The sequence below is a fragment of the Aquarana catesbeiana genome, linkage group LG01 (genome assembly GCF_042186555.1).
Source record: "Aquarana catesbeiana isolate 2022-GZ linkage group LG01, ASM4218655v1, whole genome shotgun sequence".
In the NCBI taxonomy this organism is placed as follows: domain Eukaryota; kingdom Metazoa; phylum Chordata; class Amphibia; order Anura; family Ranidae; genus Aquarana; species Aquarana catesbeiana.
In genome coordinates this window covers 855,854,879-855,874,094 of record NC_133324.1, presented here as the reverse complement: position 1 = coordinate 855,874,094, position 19,216 = coordinate 855,854,879, and the positions used below count along the sequence as shown (strand labels likewise).

Below are 19,216 nucleotides of genomic sequence, written 5' to 3'. Positions count from 1 at the left end.
AAACTGGCCGCGCTGTATGTAGCTTCTGACTGGCTGCACTAGGAGCCCCGTATCTCCGGAACCATAGGTCCTAGGAGGGGTAAGTCTTCGGCTGCCTACCCTTCAATTTGGGGTCTCTATCTTGGAGTTTTTTTGTGATTTTTTTTTTTTTTTTGCAAATGGGCCTATCTTAACCACTTCCCTACCCGCCTATAGACATATGACGTCCACAGATGGGATCTCCCATCCTGGGTGGACGTCATATGACGGCCTCGGGTTCCCGGCCGCCTAGGGGGCGCGCACGCGCGGCGTTGCTCGGGACCCAGTGCGTGTGCCCGGTGGCCGCGATGTCCGCCAGGCACCCGCGATTGCCCGTTAACCGGGCCGGACCGTGGATCTCTGTGTGTAAACACAGAGATCCACGTCCTGTCAGCTCAGAGGAGAGCGATCTGTGTTCCCAGAACGGAGGAACACTGATCGGTCTCCTCCCCTTATGCATCCCCTCCCCCTACAGTTAGAAGCATTCCCTAGGAAATACATTTAACCCCTCCCCACCCCCTAGTGGTTAACCCCTTCACTGCCTGTCACATTTACACAGTAATCAATGCAATTTTATAGCATTGATCGCTGTATAAATGTGAATGGTCCCAAAAATGTGTCAAAAGTGTCCGATGTGTCCACCATAATGTCGCAGTCACAAAAAAAAATTGCGATCGCCGCTATTACTAGTAAAAAAAAAAAAATAAATATTTTTTTTAAAACAAATGCCATAAATCTATCCCATATTTTATAGACGCTATAACTTTTGCGCAAACCAATCAATATACGCTTATTGCGATTTTTTTTAACAAAAATATGTAGAAAAATACGTATCGGCCGAAACTGAGGAAAAAATTTGTTTTTTTTTTTTTTTAAATTGGGATATTTATTATAGCAAAAAGTAAAAAATATTGTGTTTTTTTCAAAATTGTCGCTCTTCTTTTGTTTATAGCGCAAAAAATAAAAACTGCAGAGGTGATCAAATATCACCAAAAGAAAGCTCTATTTGTGGGGGAAAAAAGAGCGTAAATTTTGTTTGGGTACAACGTCGCACGACTGCGAAATTGTCGTTTAAAGTGCGATAGCGCTGAAAACTAAAAATTGGTCTGGGAAGGAAGGGGGTGAAAATGCCCTGTATTGAATCGGTTAAGGTAAGGGGCCTGGAGCTGCAGCTCCAATAGCCCCTATGTTAATCTGGCCCTGCTGGACAGTTACTACATTTCATAGGATGTAGTCACTGTTTGCCCATCAATTCTCCACCTGGCTCCTTTGATTTCTCAATCGACTTTTGTCGAGTCAAAAGGGTCAATTTTGGTTGATTCGGAAGGAATCAAGAAAAATTCGAGCTGTTTATGGCTTTCGAAGATTTGTCCTTACATCAGTCTCCTGTGGATTATGGTGCTAGCTCTCCTGTAACACCCTTTATCCCCTTCCCGCTGAGCATACGCAGATGTGCGGCCTAGCAAAAAATACGGATTTTAACTTGTAAACACTAAATGTCAGAAATGGGCGTAGTCATGAACGGGTTATACATGTCCCAGTGCAGTGCATTTAGAGGAATGGGCCTGTATTGCATCAAAAACTTCAAGAAACTCTCAGAACTTCTCAACTCTGCTTGGGCACTTCAGAACTTTTTTTTTACACAATGTACATGGTCAACTCTGCACTCTACTTGGACAGCACAAAGCAGCTCAGAGGCTGACTCTCTGTTATATAGAGCTCTTTAACCACATTAACTGTGATCATCTAAAATTTTTCATATCTGGACAAATTATCACTGCAGTGCGTTTGCCATTCAACGATCCATATATGTGGTACACACAGCAGCCAACAAAATATCTGCTTACATACTGCGTGGACAGCAGATGCAGTCGTAAAATGACCACACTGGCCAATGAAAGTAAGCATAATGCCACTGTTTCCTAATGTCCATACAATGATATGGTAGGCTCGGTTCCAAAAATGTGTCAGAAACAGACATTCTGGCCAGATGTAATTTTTATGTGTATGAGTGGTATTAGGATTGGTCAAAAGAAGCATTAGAAAAAGGAAAGATATCATTTTTAGTTCAGCCTAAATTAGAGGATGAACTGAAGGATTTAGGACTAAAGAGATATTTGACAAATATAAAGCATGCTTATGGAGGCTGATGAGTTCTTATTTGTACATTAATCATCATGGGCACAATTACATACAGCGCCGGCACACTTCCACTCTCAGACAGTGAGCTCAAACACTGAGCAAGAAATTGACATATGGCATAAAATGTCACTACAGACAGACCACTCGCTTGGCTTGATCAGCCATGAAGGACACACAGCAGCACTGCATTGTAATTATAGTGGAGGTTAAACTCATTCAATAATAATTGCTGATAAAAAAAAAATGTTAATTTACCAGAACGGGATAACTAATATAAATAAAGTGTTACTAAACCCAGGACCCTGCATTCATTATATCTGGTCTCCCACGGTACACAGACCATGGAAATGCCATTATTTTAGTAAATACAAACTTCCAAATACCTTTTCTCATCAGCAGTACATAGCAGTCTTATGACTTCTATCAGTGTCTGGCTAAACACTGGTTAAAGCTTGTCGAAGGAGTTTTCATTCTCCTCTGATTGTTCTATGAGGCTGCATGACCTCTGACCCTCTGTCTATACAGTGCTGATTGGCCCTGTGCTGATCACATGCACCCTTCCAAGAAAAAAAAAAACTCTCTAGCAATACATACCAAACTGAGCATGTGCAGATGGATTGGGGACTGTGAAAGAAGGGGAGGATCAGAGAAGATAGGATCAAACAGCCGTTTTACACAATGCAGAGGATTAACCCTTTAGGTTCCACAGTGAGTATAACAAGCATGCTTTACTGCATATACAGACTGATTTTACTGTTGTGGGTTTAGTAATACTTTAACTAATATATGGTATGCAGACACTATATATTATATATTGTATATTTTAATGGTGGAATAGCTTTTTTAGTCAAACTCCAGTGGAAAAAAGGTTTCTTTTTTGTTTTTTTTGCATTTGTACAGTGTAGGGAAGGTCTAGAATTTTTTTTTTCATTGTTGTCAATGTTTTCATTTAGGAAAGTCATCTTAGTTCTTGTCCCAGTGGTGGGGGAGGGTTGAAACCTCTGTTTAGATTTTATTGCTGACTGTGTCCACCACTTCCTGTCCCAGAGACAATATTGTCCTGGACAGGAAGTGAGGGAAAATCTCCTGACTTGGGACAGCAACAAAATCTAATATAAGTTCTAGCAATTCTCACTGTATTCATTCAAGTAAAAAATAGAAGTTTGGCTAGAGTTAGGAAAGTGTAGATATACAGCATTCAAAAAGACCTTATCACCTTGCCAATGTAGGGCAAACTTACACTGTCTTTGCAAAGGGTACCCTTGACCGGCCTATTCTCACTTTGCTCTTGCTTCCTTCCTGCTCCTTATTCCGTTGATATCAAATCAGCAATGTTGGTGACCTGGGGGAGCAATGATGTCACTCCTTTGGTCATGTGACAATAGTCACAGGACAGCAGGTCACATGCTCCTCCATACCCAGAAGAGCAGCAAGGGAGCACAGGCAAAATAAGTGTTTGGGGGTGTGATATATAAAAAATAGTAGGGTATACTAATGATCCACACTTACCATGACTGTTGTGCCAGGTCGCTGGGCATCTTCAGCCTACAGTTGTTGCCCGTCACATTCTCAGGCTTTGTAAATGGCACCAATGTACTGTAAATTGGGTATGGTAACATGATCGTGAAGGAGAGGAACCAGGTAACGGCAATTACTTTCAAGGCATGTGACTTTGTTTGCCACACTCGTGACTGTAATGGCTTGCAAATTGCACTGTACCTTTCCAAAGATATGGCAACCAGATTAAACGTTGACACGCTCACAGAGATGCCTATCCAAGGAAACAAGAAAACGCTGTTATCTCCTCTGGTCAATTAACAGTAGAAAACGAGAGATCTACACAGCATACATCACATCCTGACATCACGTGACCCTATTAGCAAACAAAGCTGATGTTATCAAAGGACATTCGTGAGCACAGATTAATAAGACATGGTTTTTGAACAAGAAACAATTAGGTCTTCAGCTTCTATCAAAGGATCAATGTGGGCAGCCATGTACATGGATATACATGAGATTGTTAAATTGGCTGCTACTGATCTAAGCAACACTTGTGATAATCTGGCTATGTAGAGGTACAGGTCTGATCATTATTGTACATGAAGGTTTTTTGCTACAGTTTACTACAAAGCTGATAGTTCCTTATTACAGAATCATTTTCATAGCTACCCGGGGGGCTGAATTGGGAAGATGATTATGGCAGGCCCCAGAGGTTCACAGATATTCAAGGCTAATAATATACATTATATTGTCAAATATATTGGGACGCCTGCCTTTACAGGCACATGAACTTAAATGGCATCCCAGTCTTAGTCCGTAGGGTTCAATATTGAGTTGGCCCACCCTTTTCAGCTATAACAGCTTCAACTCTTCTGGGAAGGCTGTCCACAAGGTTAAGAAGACCACAAGTCCCCCCCCCCCCTTTTATTGGTTGAACTAGATGGACTTGTGTCTTTTTTCAGCCAGACTATGTAACTATGTACCTATGTTTGACCATTCTTCCAGAAGTGCATTTGTGAGGTCAGGCACTGATGTTGGAGGAGAAGGCCTGGCCCGCAGTCTCTGCGATAATTCATCCCAAAGGTGTTCTATTGGGGTTGAGGTCAGAACTCTGTGCAGGCCAGCCAAGTTCCTCTGCCCCAAACTCGCTCGTCCATGTCTTTATAGACCTTGCTTTGTGCACTGGTCCAAAGCATTTGGTGGAGGGGGGATTATGGTGTGGGGTTGTTTTTTCAGGGGTTGGGCTTGGCCCTTTAGTTCCAGTGAAGGGAACTCTGAAGGCATCAGCATACGAAGACATATTAGACAATTTCATGCTCCCAACTTTGTGGGAACAGTTTTGGGGATGGCCCCTTCCTATTCCAACAAGACTGTGCACCATTGTACAAAGCAAGGTCGATAAAGACATGGATGAGTGACTTTGGGGTGGAGGAACTTGACTGGCCTGTAAAGAGTCTTGACCTCAACCTGATAGAACACCTATGGGATGATTTAGAGTGGAGACTGCAAGCCAGGCCCTCTCATCCTTACAAATGCGCTTCTGGAAGAATGATCAAACATTCCTATAGACACACTCCTAAACCTTGTGGGCAGCCTTACCAGAAGAGTTGAAGCTGTTATACCTGCAAAGGGTGGGCAAACGCAATATTGAACCCTACGGACTAAGACTGGGATGCTATTAAAGTTCATGTGCGTGTAAAGGCAGGCGTCCCAATACTTTTGACAATATAGTGTATCATTACCTGTTACCTTCAAAACTGGACTTAGCACCATGTGTATTTTTTCATGTTGTACAGATAATACATAAGAGTAAGCTTTACATATACAGTTGTGCTCATGGGTTTACATACCCTGGCAGAATTTATGATTTCTTGGCCATTTGTCAGAGAATATAAATGATAACACAAACATTTCTTTCACTCGTGGTTAGTGTTTAGCTGAAGCCATTTATTATCAATCAACTGTGTTTACTCTTTTTAAATCATAGTGGCAACAGAAACTACCTAAATGATCCTGATCAAAAGTTTACATACCCTGGTGATTTTGGCCTGATAACATGCACACAAGTTGGCACAAAGGGGTTTGAATGGCTGTTAAAGGTAACTATCCTCACCTGTGATCTGTTTGCTTGTAATTAGTGTGTGTGTATAAAAGGTCAATGAGTTTCTGGACTCCTGACAGATCCTTGCATCATTTATCCAGTGCTGCACTGACGTTTCTGGATTCTGAGTCATTGAGAAAGCAAAAGTGTTGTCAAAGGATCTGCGGGAAAAGGTAGATGAATTGTATAAAACAGGAAAGGGATATAAAAAGATATCCAAGGAATTGAGAATGCCAATCAGCAGTGTTCAAACTCTAATCAAGAAGTGGAAAATGAGAGGTTCTGTGGAAACCAAACCACGGTCAGGTAGACCAACCAAAATTTCAACCACAACTGCCAGGAAAATTGTTCGGGATGCAAAGAAAAACCCATAAATAACTTCAGGTGAAATACAGGACTCCCAGAAAACACATGGTGTGGCTGTTTCAAGATGCACAATAAGGAGGCACTTGAAGAAAGATGGGCTGCATGGTTGAGTCGCCAGAAGAAAGCCACAAAGTATCCTGCTTCCAATACGCCAAGCAGCACAGAGACAAGTCTCAAACCTTCTGGCACAAAGTCATTTGGAGTGATGAGACCAAAATTGAGCTTTTTGTCCACAACCATAAACACTACATTTGAAGAGGAGTCAACAAGGCCTATGATGAAAGGTACACCATTCCTACTGTGAAACACGGAGGTGGATGGCTGATGTTTTACAGACGTGTGAGCTACAAAAGCACAGGAAATTTGGTCAAAATTGATGGCAAGATGAATGCAGCATGTTATCAAAAAATACTGAAGGAACATTTGCATTCATCAGCCAGGAAGCTGCACATGGGACGTACTTGGACATTCCAACATGACAATGATCCAAAACACAAGGCCTGTTATTGGCTACAGCAGAATAAAGTGAAGGTTCTGGAGTGGCCACCTCAGTCTCCTGACCTCAATATCATTGAGTCACTCTGGGGAGATCTCAAACGTGCAGTTCATGCAAGACGGCCCAAGAATTTACAGGAACTGGAGGCTTTTTGCCAAGAAGAATGGGCAGCTTTACCCTCTGAGATGATAAAGCGCCTCATCCACACATACCACAAAAGACTTCAAGCTATCATTGATGTTAAAGGGGGCAACACAAGGTAATAAGACCTGGGGTAAGTAAACTTTTGATCAGGGTCATTTGGGTAGTTTCTGTTGTGATTATGATTTAAAAAGAGTAAACACAGTTGATTGATAATGAATGGCTTCAGCCAAACACTAACCATGAGTGAAAGACAAGTTTTTGTGCCATCATTCATATTCTCTGAAAAAAGGCCAAGAAATCATAAATTATGTCAGGGTATGTAAACTTATGAGCACAACTGTATTTATTACCTCTCAGAGAGACCACAGTGCTCCCTTTGAAAAAGCCTCCTCCTTCCTTTCTTCACTTGATAGGCATCACTTAATGTTAATATCTACTACCTGAACTAAAACTCTGTCTCAGAGATGACTCATGCATATCATGGTGCCTGTGCAGTATTCTTTATCTTTGGTGCTGTGTATACACATCTCACGCATGATCAGCCCCCCACATCTGCTTGGAACAAAAGTTCCAAGCAAATAGCTCAGTAACTGACACTATAATTGCATTGAAGCATGTTGGCTATGTACCTCCACGAGCAACAATTGTATATGTGGTCAAGATCGATCTGCCTGCCTTTTATCACTGAGCCCCCACTGTGGACTTGAGCCCTCGTTATATTGTCTTTTTTTTCTTATTATATTCTAAGGCTGTGCATCCAGCTTTGCAGTACCACACAGTGATTGTGCTTTGCTGCTTCTTCTTAGAATGTCCATAAGTACCCTGACCTACTAAAAACAATACACTTCATGTTAAGCAAATATTGAACATTTACACATTTTGGATAGAATAAGGCTATTTTTAAATAAATATTTAAAAGCTGATGTTTCCTTTTGCAATAGCTTTGCAGTGTAGCTGACTAACAATGTTTTAATACGTTACAACCCTTTTATACGTTAAAGCAAATCTTTATCTTCTTTAAAACTGACCTAAGGTCCTCTCTCCTGCCTCCCTCCATCCCCCCTTACACATTTGCAGAAAATAATTTAAAGTAAAAACCTTGTTAATATTTTTTTTTTTTTGGAGACACACGGCAGGTCTCTAGAATGTGTGATGTAGACATTACAGGAGGCAGTTTGCGAGATTTACGCATGTGCCTGGGGCTGTTCAAGGGAATGGAGCTATTTATATAGCACCTACAGTTTGTGCAACACCTTACAAAATACAGGGAGGAAAAAAATGTTACAAAACAGCTTAAAAAAGAGGTTAGGAGGGTCCAGCTCCTGAATGCTTACAATCAAATGTACCAGCGTCCTGGCTGTAATTAAAGTGGAACTTTAATCAGAAAATTAAGTCCTGCTAGATCACTTCAGGCTGCCCCCTTTTGCAGGTATAGCCATGTAAAACATTAAAAATAAGTGCCTATACTGTTTGAAATCCAGTAATACACTGTCTCACCCTGCTCTGCACATGCTCAGTTCCTCTCTATTTTAGGCACTGCCGAATTTGTAGAGGCTGATCTGCTGACAGCCTTAAAGTGTAATTAAACCCTCCTAGCCACTACAACATAGAAAGCTGCTTCTGTTTGATCTGCAGCTGCCATGGTGCCGCACTTGCGATCAGTTATGGCACCAGCCATTTGATGGTTTGGTTGAGGAAACAAGCAAATGTGACAGTTAGCAACCAACAGAAGCAAAATGATACCCCAGCTCCACTGCCAATATGATGATCTATGGACTGTGGACCGGTGCTCTAGCCAGGACGTTCAGGCCCCAAAATGCAGTACTTGAATCAGAAAAGGGCTGGTGACTCTGATGCTCTTGAAAAGTCCTTTATTTGGTTACGTGGGTACACGGGTACAGGCTATTCTGACGCATTTTGGTTAATAAGCCTTAGGACGTAATGAGTATGGGGGAGGAGCTATCTTGCGGACGTCACGCGCAGCCGTCTAAGATACACCGCTGTTTTACACTGACATTTTTATTGATCGCTGCTTCGCTGCTTTAGGTTACGGCTGTCAGTATTTTTACATTGTGGATCCTTTCATTAAATGGACTTTTCGGAGAACACTTAGATGTTGTTTATTTCCATTTCATATCCGATCCTGGGTCATCTGGTTTCATTGGCTACACTCACCAACTGCCTCCATCCCATCTGTGGATACAAGCCTTTTTTGACCTTCTGTTAGCTCAGAGGTCCACCGGATCTGGTAAGAGTTTGGATTTGTTAGTGAAGTAACAGTCACCCTGAATACTCTCAACAGGACTTGTATTGTGTCTTTCCTCACGAGGTGTTCCTGCTTTCCATTGCTGAAGAACTTTATTTCTATCAATATTGTTCCTCTCTCATATGTATATGGACTTATATATTGCGCTGCACTTATTTCAATTTATAGCACACACTGATTTTGGTAGCATATTTATTAATTTGCAATGTATGTTCCTTGCAAAAAAAACATTTTTTTAAAGTTGTTATGGGTAAATATCCACGTTAATAGTCATATTATTAAATGCACCTGATTTCAAGTTCTTTGGGTACTGTGAAGGAAAACTGAAGCTGAACGTGACACCTCCAATAGTCTTAGAGATATCTCTATCACACATCAAAAATACCAGCATATTGTTGGGTGCCAATATACCCAAATACTATTTGAAAAAAAAACAGTTGTGGTTGGGACTTTGGAGGCATCAACAAAACAATGCAAAAACAAATATAATGTTTCCATATACAAATGTATAGGTTTACTACAAAAAAAGTATAAAATCAATAAAACACAAGGAAAACAGCCGACACATCATATGCTTTAACCCTAATTAAACATTCATACGATCGTTCCACTCCCCATGACGCACGGAATAAATGGCCAAACATTTCTCATTATACAAAGTAGATGGTTCCATGTGAGCTGACCCAACACGTTTCAATATAACATCTTCCTCACGGGTTTGGAGAGAGGAATGGCCTAATATTTTTAAAACCATGCGATCAATGTAAGCCCAATAATACTCTGGGGTGTTGTCTTCCATTGATGCCAGTACAGAAAATGGGAGACCACACCCTGGAGTTTTATTTGACCCCATTGCTCACATGGTTTATACACTCGCCCCTACAGAGGCTATTTAAGGTTTTTCAGATATGAGGCTATTCCTCTCTGGACCTCCGCCAATGTAGTTGCTATTTGGTCAAAGACATTTCTATCTGGTACAGTATCTCACAAAAGTGAGTACACCCCTCACATTTTTGTTAATATTTTATTCTATCTTTTCATGTGACAATACTGAAGAAATTACACTTTGCTACAATGTAAAGTAGTGAGTGTACAGCTTGTATAACACTGTAAATTTGCCGTCCCCCCAAAATAACTCAACACACAGCCATTAATGTCTAAACCACTGGGAACAAAAGTGAGTACACCCCTAAGTGAAAATGTCCAAATTGGGACAATTAGCCATTTTCCCTCCCCGGTGTCATGTGACCCATTAGTGTTACAAGGTCTCAGGTGTGAATGGGGAGCAGGTGTGTTAAATTTGGTGTTATCACTCTCTCATACTGGTCATACTGGTCACTGGAAGTTCAACCTGGCACCTCATGGCAAAGAACTCCACGAGGATCTGAAAAAAAGAATTGTTGCTCTACATAAAGATGGCCTAGGCTATAAGAAGATTGCCAAGACCCTGAAACTGAGCTGCAGCACAGTGGCCAAGACCATACCACGGTTTAACAGAACAGGCCTCACCATGGTGAACCAAAGAAGTTGAGTGCACATGCTCAGTGTCATATCCAGAGGTTGTCTTTGGGAATATATACATATGAGTGCTGCCAGCATTTCTGCAGAGGTTGAAGGGGTGGGGGGTCAGCCTGTCAGTGCTCAGACCATATGCCACACACTGCATCAAACTGATCTGCATGGCTGTTGTCCCAGAAGGCAACCTCTTCTAAAGATGATGTACAAAAAAGCCTGCAAACAGTTTGCTGAAGACAAGCAGACTAAGGACATGCATGGATTACTGGAACCATGTCCTGTGGTCTGATGAGACCAATATAAACTTATTTGGTTCAGATGGTGTCAAGTGTGTGTGGCGGCAACCAGGTGAGGAGTACAAAGACAAGTGTGTCTTGCCTATAGTCAAGCATGGTGGTGGGAATGTCATGGTCTGGGGCTGCATGAGTGCTGCCGGCACTGGTGAGCTACAGTTCATTGAGGGAACCATGAATGCCAACATGTACTGTGACATACTAAAGCAGAGCATGATCCCCTCCCTTCAGAGACTGGACCGCAGGGCAGTATTCCAACATGATAATGACCCCAAATACACCTCCAAGACCACCACTGCCTTGCTAAAGAAGCTGAGGGTAAAGGTGATGGACTGGCCAAGCATGTCTCCAGACCTAAACCCTATTGAGCATCTGTGGGACATCCTCAAACAGAAGGTGGAGGGGCGCAAGGTCTCTAACATCCACCAGCTCCATGATGTCGTCATGGAGAAGTGGAAGAGGACTCCAGTGGCAACATGTGAAGCTCTGGTGAACTCCATGCCCAAGAGGGTTAAGGCAGTGCTGGAAAATAATGGTGGCCTCACAAAATATTGACACTTTGGGCCCAATTTGGACATTTTCACTTAGGGGTGGACTCACTTTTGTTGCCAGCGGTTTAGACATTATTGGCTGTGTGTTGAGTTATTTTGAGGGGACGGCAAATTTACACTGTTATATAAGCTGTATACTTACTACTTTACATTGTAGCAAAGTGTCATTTCTTCAGTGTTGTCACATGAAAAGATAGAATAAAATATTTACAAAAATGTGAGGGGTGTACTCACATTTGTGAGATACTGTATAACATATATGACCACATCCACTAGGACAGGTATTCTTATTTAATTTTAGGAGCTACATTTAATTTATTAACTGTGAACTTGGCAGAACTCACTACATACAGTATATGGGAGCCCATTTTACATAAGTTTAAGTATAAATTTTGTTTTGGTTTGCAGTTCACAATATGGGGCCTCTCCTGGAGTCTGGTGATTCTTGTGCATACCCCTGTACTCCCCAACCTTTGACAGGATTCTCCGCCTTCTATGTGGAGGGATGGACCTTTGTTTTTAATATTTATGGCTGACTCGATATACCATGTTATCTTGATGTAAGTGTGACTATTACTGAACCCTATTTAAATGTTGAGGGATTGCATTCATTTGTATGCTCTTGCCTGATGTTATATTAAAGGCTTGCATATATATTATATTGCAGATGTCCAACTACTCCAAACCCAAGGAAAATGTTTGTTGAGATTTGTTGGGTCAGCTCCAATGGAACCATCTACTTTGTATACTGAGAAATGTTTGGACATTTATTCCAAATGGAGTGGATAGGTCATATGAATGTTTAATGAGGGTTAATGCATATGATGTATCAGCCATCTTTGTTGTGTTTTATGGATTTTATATGTTTTTTGTAGTAAATGTATAAGCTTTTATATGAAAAAATTAAATTTGGTTTTCACCAAATAGCAACTGTATCAGTGGAGGTCCAGAGAGGAATATCCTCATGCTTTTTGTAATGAATATATAAACTTTTATATTCAAAAAATAATATATATTTTTTTGTTTTTGCATTGTTTTGGGGGTGCCTCCAAAGTCTCAACCACCACTGGTTCTTTTTGCATTCCTATATCTCCATCACACATCAGACCGATGTACACCCAGGTGCAGGGTGCTGAAGCAACTTTTGGATGGCCCCACTGCAATTAGATAAAAATATCTTGCAGCACATTTTATTCTTCTGCAATAAGAACCATCTTTATTGATGTTCGTTCAGCATGTTATACAGCAAAATGGAACGTTTTGAAACCACTGGTGTCCCTTCATCGTGCAAAGTGACAAGAAGATATGATGTCACTTTGCCTGACCCTTGATGGTTGGAAATGTTGCACTTTGCTGAATGACATGCTGAGTGAACATCAATAAAGATGGTTCCTATTCCAGAAGATTAAAATGTGCTGGCAATATATTTTAAATGTCCAGCAGTCTGTTAAATCATTCCATGTAAGTACTGGGAAATTCCTTTCACTCTGTATACTACATACGTTTCCCAGCAACTGGCAAAACTATCCAAATGCATCATAATGCTCACTTCCAACACTAAACGACAATAAATAATAATAGATAAACTATATACCTATTATTATTGTTAATATTATTTTAAAATAGGCATTTAGTTGCCTTCTGTTTGTGTACACGCTGTATATTGATGATGAGATGCAATATAGACATTTTACATTACAATGTGTGATATTATTATGCTATCCACCAGCAGCAAACAACACTTTCAGGATAAAAAACCTGATAGATAATAAACTGTAAAGATTAACTCTGATGTAGATATAATGGCATGGTGTGGAAAGAGGAAAAATTATTTTTCATGTCTTCAGGCTCCTGATAGGAGATGTGCAGCTCTCTCAATTAATGGACTCACACCATCGCTGAAAGCAAACACAATTTTCCATACAAATAAAGCCATATGCTTGCATATTATAGAAAAACAGAACAGAGATAGCCTGAGTGCTCCAGTGAGATTACTGTCTTAGAGGAGAACTCCACTCCAGTAAAAGAATGCTAACAGATATACAGGCTCTCACAAAAGTAAGTACGCCCTTTACATTTTTGTAAATATTTTATTCATGTGACAACACTGAAGAAATGACATTTTCGCCATGGTCAGCAAAGAAATTGAGTGCAAGTGCTGCTAGCATTGCTGCAGGGATTGAAGGGACGGGGGGGGACGGGGGGTGGGGGTCAGCCTGTCAGTGCTCAGACCATACGCCGCACGCTGCATCAAATTGATCTGCATGGCTGTTGTCCCAGAAGGAAGCCTCTTCTAAAGATGATACAGAAGAAAGACCACAAACATTTTGCTGAAGACAAGCAGACTAAGGACATGGATTATTGGAACCATGTCCTGTGATCTGATGAGACCAAGATACATTTATTTGGTGTCAAACATGTGTGGCGGTACCCAGGTGAGGAGTACAAAGACAATTGTGTCTTGCCTACAATGAAGCATTGTGGTGGGAATGTCATGGTCTGGGGCTGCATGAGTGCTGGTGGCAATGGGGAGCTACAGTTCATTGAGGGAACCATGAATGCCAACACGTACTGTGACATACTGAAGCAGAGCATGATCCCCTTCCCTTCTGGGACTGGGCCACAGGGCAGTATTCCAACATGATAATGACCTCAAACACACCTTCAAGATGACCACTGCCTTGCTAAAGAAGCTGAGTGTAAACCCTATTGAGCATCTGTGGGGCATCCTCAAATGGAAGGTGAAGGAGCGCAAGGTCTCTAACATCCACCAGCCCCGTGATATTGTCATGGAGGAGTGGAAGAGGACTCCAGTGGCAACCTGTGAAGCTCTGGTGAACTCCAACCTGTTTATTGGGCATGAAAAGAGTAGCAGAACCATGATAAGTGATTGCTTTGCTCCCTCCTTTTGTAAGCATGGTGCTTGTCCTAGCTTATCCACACCCTTGAGCCCCTTTGTTAATTAGAAGCAGTATCTGCTCCATTTTTTCAAAGTTTAGTAGAGTATTACAAGCACTATTCTTGCACCACTCTCTGTTAATTCCCCCCAATGTTTATTAGCTATATTTATATCGCTGTATGTTCCATGCTTTGCGATGCAGGGCATTTAGCCTGCTTTACACACATTACAATGTCTTCCCACAGATGAAGTGCTTTTATATAAACCACAAGAATTCGGGCAAGTTCACAGGTATGGGTATGAGGCATGGTCTGGACTGGCTATAGTTGAGGGAACTATCATAACCAGACAGGCAACACATGGGGCTTTTGAAACTAAAGCCAGCCATAGACGGTTTGAATCTTGGCTGGTTAAGCAGGAACCAGCCAAGATTCGAACCATGTATGAGCAGGCTGAATGTACCCACGTTGATTGATTGATGCCATTATAATCACTTTGTTCTCGGGCATCCTGGATTTCCCTGTCTCACCTACTGGGATAACACAGTAGCACCATGGGAGGGATTCACCTGTCAACACTGTCTGTGGTTGCAGGAAATAAATTTGCTCTGTCTATGGTGACCTTAATTCATTTCAAGCTTGTTTGGAATTATTTAACAAACCTGGTACAAGATATAAAAAAGGAAAAAGAGGGGCAAGTGGGACTTTGAATGAAGCATGTCAATTGAAAGTATAATAATGAATACATGTGAGTAGGTAAAATGATTGGATTTAATTTATAGTCAATAACCCCTAGGGGTAGTCCATGATTTTGATGCATACAGTACCAATAAAGTAGTATAGATACATACATAGTCACATGAATTGATATATTAGCATATTTAGAAGTAACAATCATAAAAGACTCAGTGCAAACAAATCAATAGACATACATAAATGCAGTTCATAACAGAAATACATGAATTAAAATCGCCAATCAAAATCACAAAATCCCATGAAATGAGAAAAAACTCGATAAGAAAATTAATGAATATCAGGAATAAAATTAGGCTTGATAGGGCATCCTTAGTTTGAGAACCCAACGCTTTTCTTGGCTTCTTGCCAGTCATCAGGAGTGGGATGCATAATTTAACTGAGAAAAACAAAGGAATATCATATATATTGATACATGTGGAACCTCAGGCTAATAGAGAAAATTATATCAAAATTGTCCAAATTGTCTATTTTAAATAGAAAAGCTACTTACAAAATAGCCCAAAAATCAAGGAAAATTACCAGCAATGGGATCTGTTAGGGTGTGAGATATAACCATCTCAACCAGGGTACCGACCATCCTCCCAAAGTGATTGGAGGGTGGGCCAGGAGAAACCACAGCCGACTGATTCCTGAGCCCTCTATATACTGGTCAATGGGTTGTAAATAGGAAAATCTGCGAAAAAGTGAAGAAAAATTGGGATGTGTCAAAGTAAGTGAATCTGAGGTTGAACGTGTTAAATAGATGGAAAATAACGACTGAAAGAAATGTGTACTTGGTGCATCTGAGAGAGTGAATGTGTGAAAAATGAGATGATAAGGGGGAATGGAGGTAAATTGAATGCATAAAAATGCAAGTGAGAAAGGATAGGAAAAGAAATCCATAGGGAATGTGTGGAGATAGAGGGTGTGGTGCGCTAGGTTAAATAGGTAAGAGGATGGGAATGTGTGTCCATAAACAGGAAAAAGGAAATAAAAATAAGAACTAATACCCATGTGTTGAATAATGACTGCTTAACGGAGCGGTCCCTTCCTAGCGAAGCACAGTGAGGGAGTGAACCGTCAGTCTGTCGGTTCCAGCTGATATACTCTGGCCCTGGGCGGGTACCTGCCAGCGTCATGCATGACGTCATTGGCAGCTGGGAGACGAGAGAGCAATCACAGCTGAGAGTAACCCATACCTCAGTGGATGCCTGCTCATCACAGCTGTGGGCATCAGATGGAAAGAAAAAAAAAAAAAAGGATGCATAATTTAACTGAGAAAAAAAAAAGGAATATCATAAATATTGATACATGTGGAACCTCAGGCTAATAGAGAAAATTATATCAAAATTGTCCAAATTGTCTATTTTAAATAGAAAAGCTACTTACTTTTTTTTTTTTTTTTTGCTTTCCATCTGACGTGCACAGCTGTGATGAGCAGGCATCCACTGAGGTATGGGTTACTCTCAAAAAAAAAAAAAAAAAAAAAAATTAAGTAGCTTTTCTATTTAAAATAGACAATTTGGACAATTTTGATATAATTTTCTATATTAGCCTGAGGTTCCACATGTATCAATATTTATGATATTCCTTTGTTTTTCTCAGTTAAATTATGCATTCTTTTTTTTTTTTTCTTTCCATCTGATGCCCACAGCTGTGATGAGCAGGCATCCACTGAGGTATGGGTTACTCTCAGCTGTGATTGCTCTCTCGTCTCCCAGCTGCCAATGACGTCATGCATGATGCTGGCAGGTACCCGCCCAGGGCCAGAGTATATCAGCTGGAACCGACAGACTGACGGTTCACTCCCTCACTGTGCTTCGCTAGGAAGGGACCGCTCCGTTAAGCAGTCATTATTCAACACATGGGTATTATTTTTATTTCCTTTTTCCTGTTTATGGACACACATTCCCATCCTCTTACCTATTTAACCTAGCGCACCACACCCTCTATCTCCACACATTCCCTATGGATTTCTTTTACTATCCTTTCTTGCATTCTTATGCATTCAATTTACCTCCATTTCCCCTTATCATCTCATTTTTCACACATTCACTCTCCCAGATGCACCAAGTACACATTTCTTTCAGTCATTATTTTCCATCTATTTAACACGTTCAACCTCAGATTCACTTTCTTTAACCACTTGCCGACCGCCGCACGACTATATACGTCGGCAGAATGGCACGGGCAGGCAAAAGGACTTACAGGTACGTCCTTGCCTGCCCGCGGGTGGGGGGTCCGATCGGACCCCCCCCCGGTGCCAGCGGCGGTCGGATCGAGGTCAGGGTCGATCGGAGGTGAGGGGGAGGCCACTCATTCGTGGCTCCCCCCTCGCGATCGCTCCTGGCCAATGATGTGCTTCCTCGGCTTCTGTGAATGTAAACAGAAGCCGAGGAAGTGATGTCATCTCTCCTCTAGTCGGTCTTTTCGTCCGGCGCCGAGGAGAGAAGACATCCAAGTAAGTGCACCAACACTACACATTCAGTAGAACACGCAGGCACACTTGTCACCCCCCTGTCACCCCCCAGTCACCCCCCGATCACCCCCCTGTACCCCCACACATACTGACACCAATAGCAGGTTTTTTTTTTTTTCTGATTATTGCATTGGTGTCAGTTTGTGTCAGTTATAAGTGTTAGGGCAGTTAGGTTAGCCCCCTTTAGGTCTAGGGTACCCCCCTTAGGTCCAGGGTACCCCCCTAACCCCCCCTAATAAAGTTTTAACCCCGTGATCACCCCCCGTCGCCAGTGTCACTAAGCGATCGTTTTTCTGATCGCTGTATTAGTGACACAGGTGACGCTAGTTAGGGAGGTAAGTATATAGGTTCGCTGTCAGTGTTTTATAGCGACAGGGACCCCCATATACTACCTTCTAAAGGTTTTAACCCCTTGATTGCCCCCTAGTTAACCCTTTCACCAGTGATCACCATATAATTGTTACGGGTGACGCTGGTTAGTTGGTTTGTTTTTTGTAGTTTATTATAGTTTATTACAGTTTATTATAGTTTTAGGGCACCCGCCGTTTATTACCTTATAAAGGTTTAACCCCCTAATTGCCCGGCGGTGATATAACTTAAGTTTTTAGGGTCAGCTTAGGTCTGCGTCGCCCCAGGCAGCGTCAGGTTAGCGCCAGTACCGCTAACACCCACGCACGCAGCATACACCTCCCTTAGTGCTATAGTATCTGAGCGGATCGATATCTGATCCGATCAGATCTATACTCCCCAGCAGTTTAGGGTCCCCCAAAAAAACGCAGTGTTAGCGGGATCAGCCCAGATACCTGCTAGCACCTGCGTTTTGCTCCTCGGCCCAGCCCAGCCCACCCCACCCAAGTGCAGTATCAATCGATAACTGTCACAAAACACTAAGCACACATAACTGCAGCGGTCGCAGAGTCAGGCCTGATCCCTGCGATCGCTAACAGTTTTTTGGTAGCTTTTTGAATCAGTCGCTGACAGTCAGGAGCTTTTTTGCCTGTGAGTCTCACTAGTGTACCCCTAAATTTAGAGGCCAAAATGGCAAATCGAAGGTACACTAGTGAAGAGGCCTACACGTTTCTGAGTATGACAGATAGTGAAGAGGAAGTCACTCATCTGTCAAGTTCAGGCTCAGAATACGAACCTGTAGAGGACAGCGGCTCCATGACAGATAGCTCTGACGACGGAGTTGTGGTCCCTGCTAGGGTCAGGCGTACCAGACCCCGAACTTCTTCTTCTGTCCTTGAAGTGCAAGAACCGCAGGTCCCTCGTATGGAGCAGAGCAGTACTAGTGCCGCTACTCCTTCTGGTGAACTGGCAAGCACCAGCGGCCTAGTACACCCTGGTCGTACATCCAGCACTGCAGTATCACGTGGTGACGTGGCGAGTCCCATAAGTGCAGTTCAAGCTGGTGAGGTGGCAAGCACAAGTAATGTCCCGCTGCCACCAAGAAGACAAAGACAGGCCCGTCGTGCCCATAGTGCCCTTCCTGCTGCATTGGCCAATCCGAATTGGGTACCCACCACTTCTGCAGCACCCGTATTGCCCCCATTCACTGGCCAACCCGGAATTCAGGTGGAAACAGTTGATTTTACGCCACTGGATTTTTATTCACTGTTTTTCACCGAAGATCTCTATAGATCTATTGTGGACCAAAGCAATTTGTACGCTGGTCAACACATCGCCACTATTCCCCAGTCCTCCCTTGCCAG

At 42.1% G+C, this 19,216-nt stretch overlaps 1 protein-coding gene across 1 annotated transcript in view; it reads right to left on the bottom strand.

Moving 5' to 3' along the window:
- Positions 1–19,216, bottom strand: part of CCKAR (cholecystokinin A receptor) — a 116,536-nt gene that overhangs the window by 17,477 nt on the left and 79,843 nt on the right. Inside the window, exon 3 of the mRNA XM_073609106.1 lies at positions 3,670–3,931. Coding sequence (XP_073465207.1) covers positions 3,670–3,931 — 262 coding nt within the window. The remainder of the gene's footprint in view (positions 1–3,669; positions 3,932–19,216) is intronic.